The following is a 4,433-nucleotide window of genomic DNA, read 5'->3' on the forward strand; positions in this document are numbered from 1 at the left end:
AAATAGGTTCTGTCTCTGATCAGGTAAGATCCCACACAGCGCAGCCAAAAAATAAAAAAATGTAAAAAGAAGCACCAAAGGAGGAACTCTCCCACATGTACCCCTCAACACATTTAATGAAGAAAATCTTCAGAAGCTAATGTTACTCTTCATTTTTCATGGCATGATGGGCTACATCACCCTGAACATTATAGATGATGTAGTAGCTTGAATGACTTCCCAAAAGATATGTCCACCTCATAATCTCCAGAACTTTGGATGTTACCTTCAGTAGCAAAAGATGTGATTACTCAAGGATGTTGAGAAATTTATGCTAGTTTACCTGGGTGGACTCTACCTGCCATCGCATGTGTCCTTATAAGAGAAAGGCAGAAGGAGATTAGACTGAGGCACACACAGAGGAGGAGATATGAAAACAGAGGCAGAACTGAGAGTGATGCGACATGAAGCATGCCAGTAGCCACTAGAAAGCAAAAAAGACAAGGAACAGATCCCACCAATTACCCCTCCCGTGCCCCCCCACACACAGCTTCCAGAGGGAGCATGACCTTACTGACACCTTGACTTTAGACTTTTGAGCTCCAGAACTGTGAAAGAATAAATTTCACTGTCTCCTTTATTTATATATTCCATTATATCACAAATTTTATCTTCAGGAGGTTGTTTTTTATATCTAATCAAATTCTCCTAATTCTTACTGACTTAGCCACAGACTTCCTGGATCAGAATGATCTTATAAGTCATGTAGTCCAATTCCTTCTAGAACTGAAAATCTTGTCTCCACAGATATATTTATTCATTTAAACTCTCTCTTTTTTTTTTTCCAGTGTTGACTCTTATACACTGAATCACAGTAGCTTCCACCTAACTCTTCCCTTAGAAGCCACAAGAATCAATTTCTACATGATATTTTTCTAAAGGCGTGGTTATATCTATCATTTTCTCTGTGTCTACATTTATTCTTTGGTGATTCACAGATGGTTATGACATGTGATCTAACTACAGAAAATTTATAAAGCATATTTTAAAAAGGAAAAGCCTTAGGTAGACTAACTGAGTCTCTATTTTATATAGATTTCCATTTTCCCATATTGCCAGAGATGTAACTATTTCATCATGGTATGATGTAAATTTTATTGTCAATCCCTTTTTATATAATACCATCTTTATTTTTACCCATTAATATGAATCCTATCCTTCACAGAACAGACAATACTCTACATGACTGCCCTTAATATGCGTGAAGAGAACTATTGCATCAAACATTGACAAAGCATTTTCACTCCATGTTAAGTAAACCTAGGCCTTCAGTAGTTCTTCAAGAGACATGATGTTCTGATTCCTCATTTCTCTAGTCATTATTCTGCAGAGGCATTTTGGTTTTACAATATATGTATCTCTCAAAATGTGAATCCTAGAACAGAAGTCAGTGATTTGTATGTTTAATTAACAACAGTTGGTTTATACTGGCTTCTCAGCCTGAATTCCTTATCTGCGGTGATCAGGGTGTCCTCCTACCTCCAGATGTGGAGAGTGTACCTTTCACATGAGAGATTTGTTCCCTGTTTTCCGGGAGAGAGAGGAGGGTCAGAGTTTCCTCCTTGTATCTGCTGCTTCTCAAGCAACTTCAACTCAAAATAATGCCATTGTGATATTTTAGGAGGTGGCCCACCCTGAGCTCCAGGACTGGCAAGACATCTTTATTCATTTTAACCATTAGCACAGCAGTCCTTAAAGTGCAGTCCCTGATCTGCACAACCTGAGAATTGATTAGAAATGCAATTCCCAGCCCCTCCCTCCAGACCTCCTACTTTAGAACTCTAGGAGTGTAGGTGGGTTGACTCCCAGGGATCTTGGATTTTAAAAGCCCTCCAGGTGGTCTTGATGCAAGTTGAAGTTTTAAGATACACCATGTTGTGTCAGAAAATTACACTGAGGCAGAAATGTACCTTGTTACTGTAAGGTATTCAAAGGAAACAAGCTAATTGTGTTTCTTAGTTACTGTATTTTCTGTTTTTGGATTTAGTAGAAGAAGTAATTAGAAAAAGAAGCAGTTAAAGTTATTACAGTGGAACTATTCATCAGTTCAGTTCAGTCACTCAGTCATGTCCAAGTCTTTGTGACCTCATGGACTGCAGCACGCCAGCTATTCATTAAATCAGCCAAAAACCAACTCACAGTGTGCAAATATTTTTCTCAGCACTTTGATGAGCTCTGAAGGCCATGTGGAAGAAGTATAAATTATAATCTATGGTACCTAAGGGAGGTAACATAAGGTTTTATTCTTACACAAGAAAAGTGCATTGAATAAGCAATGAATGTCATTATATACTGTGCTAGTTTTATGATTTAGATTCTAATTGCTTTAAGGCTTAAAAGGAGACAGATAACATAGATGGTAAGGGAATCATGAAAAAAATTCCAATAAAGAGTGTGTGATTCAGGTCTAAAATGTAGCTACAAATTTATTTGGTAGATGGAATAGGATAAGATACTTCAATTTAGGATAAATGGAAAGTATAGACATGAGAGAAGATCCAGATAAAACTGTGGAAGTAAAATCATTGTGGAACCCAAATATTGTGTTGATGTGGGAATAGTGTTAAAATTTAAGCTATTATCATTAACTTTATATCTATAAGAGGAGGGGGCTTTGGATGGCTTTATGGACTTCTGTCTCCTGTAATTAAGAAAATATTTGTGGTGTGTGTAAGCATATTTGAACGTGTATAAAAATTTTATGTTTCCTAAACTTTTATTCTAGACTCACAGAAGTTTAAGAATCTTTACCAAGTACACAAGCCAGTGTTATAAAGCCTGAGACTTTAAATATTTCAAGCTTGCACTATTTTAGGGGATCATAATGCACCAGTTCTCAGGACTTGTGCAATGACTATAGGTAGACAGTAGGAAATAAGTGTAATTTTTTGTCAGTGACATTTTATTTAAAGAAGTTCATGATAATAGTTCTAACAGTAGTCAGACTAAAGCAACTTCAACATATTTCATTTAACTTTAATTAAATTAAATTTATTAAATTTATTAAATTATTAAAATAGTAAACTTCAAGGCTTTAACAAGGCCTATCATTTGGATATTTCTTGATTAAGAGAATCCTTGCAATCAGCCTCTTAAATGCACCCTTTACATCTTTGTTCCTAAGTGTGTATATAAGGGGGTTCAACATGGGTGTGATGATTCCATAGAAAAGGGATACCATCTTTCCCCGATCCTTGGAGGCAGGGGATGGTGGTTGCAGGTACATATAGATAGCAGTGCCATAAAAAAGAGACACCACTATCAAATGGGAGCCACATGTTCCAAATGCCTTTCTCCGACCTTCCACTGATTGTATTCTCAACACTGCTTGGACAATAAAAGCATATGATATCAGAATGAGTGTCACAGGTATTAGAAGGAATAGCACACTGATAAAGAATAGTTCAGCTTCATTTGCTGTTGTGTCTACACATGACAACCTGAGCAGAGCAGGAACTTCACAGAAGAAGTGATCCACTTCATTGTGGCCACAGAGTGGCATCTGCAGGGTCAAGGTGGACTGCAATACTGAGTTGCTAAAGCCACTAACCCAGGACATAGCTGCCAGCTGGAGGCAGAGCCTTTGGTGCATGATGACGGAGTAGTGGAGAGGCCGACAAATAGCTACAAACCTATCAAAGGACATGACAGCCAGGAGGAGACATTCAGTGGAACCCAAAGCCAGGAAAATGAAAAGTTGTGCCACACAGCCGCCATAACTAATCACCTTCCTGATGCTGCATATGTTTACCAGCATTTGTGGAACTGTACTTGTGGTGTAGCAAAGGTCCAAGAGTGAGAGATTGGTAAGAAAAAAATACATGGGGGTATGGAGCTTGGAATCCAGACGGGACACGATAATTATTGCTAGATTGCCCAGGATGGTCAAGATATAGGAAATTAGGAACACCACAAAGAGTGGAAGCTCCAGCCATGGTCGATCTGAGAAACCTAAGAGGATGAACTCTTGGGGGACACTGTCATTGATCCTATTCATGTTAAATGGTCAGCTCTTGGTTCTCTGGAATATAAAAAGTAAGTTAACAAGCACATTTATTTACTGTCAGTTATAAGCATTTTGCTAATAGTTTGTATAAACTTATAGAATGATGCTATTAATAATGTGAAAATATATTGACAAAAATATACATATTTATCTTTCCAAGTATTTCAAGTGTTTCTATTTTTAAGTGTATTAGCAAAATAAATTTCAAAAATTTTAAAGTATCATCAATTTCTGTATTCATAGAACTTATTCTTTATAAAATATCAAAATTTGATCTTTTGTTATTCTGTAAATTCATTGTTCTCACTTTTTTTCTACCCTGGGTACCTACTATTAGATAGATATAGACACAGTTCCTGCCATTTGAATTCATTCTCTGCATGCCTGC

General features: G+C 37.0%; 1 protein-coding gene across 1 annotated transcript; it reads right to left on the reverse strand.

Annotated features, from left to right (window-relative positions):
* Positions 1–3,073: 3,073 nt before the first annotated feature.
* LOC133236006 (olfactory receptor 2B2-like) lies at positions 3,074–4,162 on the reverse strand. The gene has a single exon (XM_061397752.1). It carries the CDS (start codon positions 4,034–4,036, stop codon positions 3,074–3,076), a length of 963 nt encoding a protein of 320 aa, XP_061253736.1. The 5' UTR covers positions 4,037–4,162.
* Between the last annotated feature and the right edge of the window lie 271 nt (positions 4,163–4,433).

This window comes from Bos javanicus, chromosome 23 (assembly GCF_032452875.1).
Source record: "Bos javanicus breed banteng chromosome 23, ARS-OSU_banteng_1.0, whole genome shotgun sequence".
NCBI lineage: Eukaryota > Metazoa > Chordata > Mammalia > Artiodactyla > Bovidae > Bos > Bos javanicus.

What these genes read in the sequence shown, in the direction of transcription:
- LOC133236006 (XM_061397752.1), bottom strand. Translation starts at nt 4,036, where the DNA reads ATGAATAGGATCAATGACAGTGTCCCCCAAGAGTTCATCCTCTTAGGT.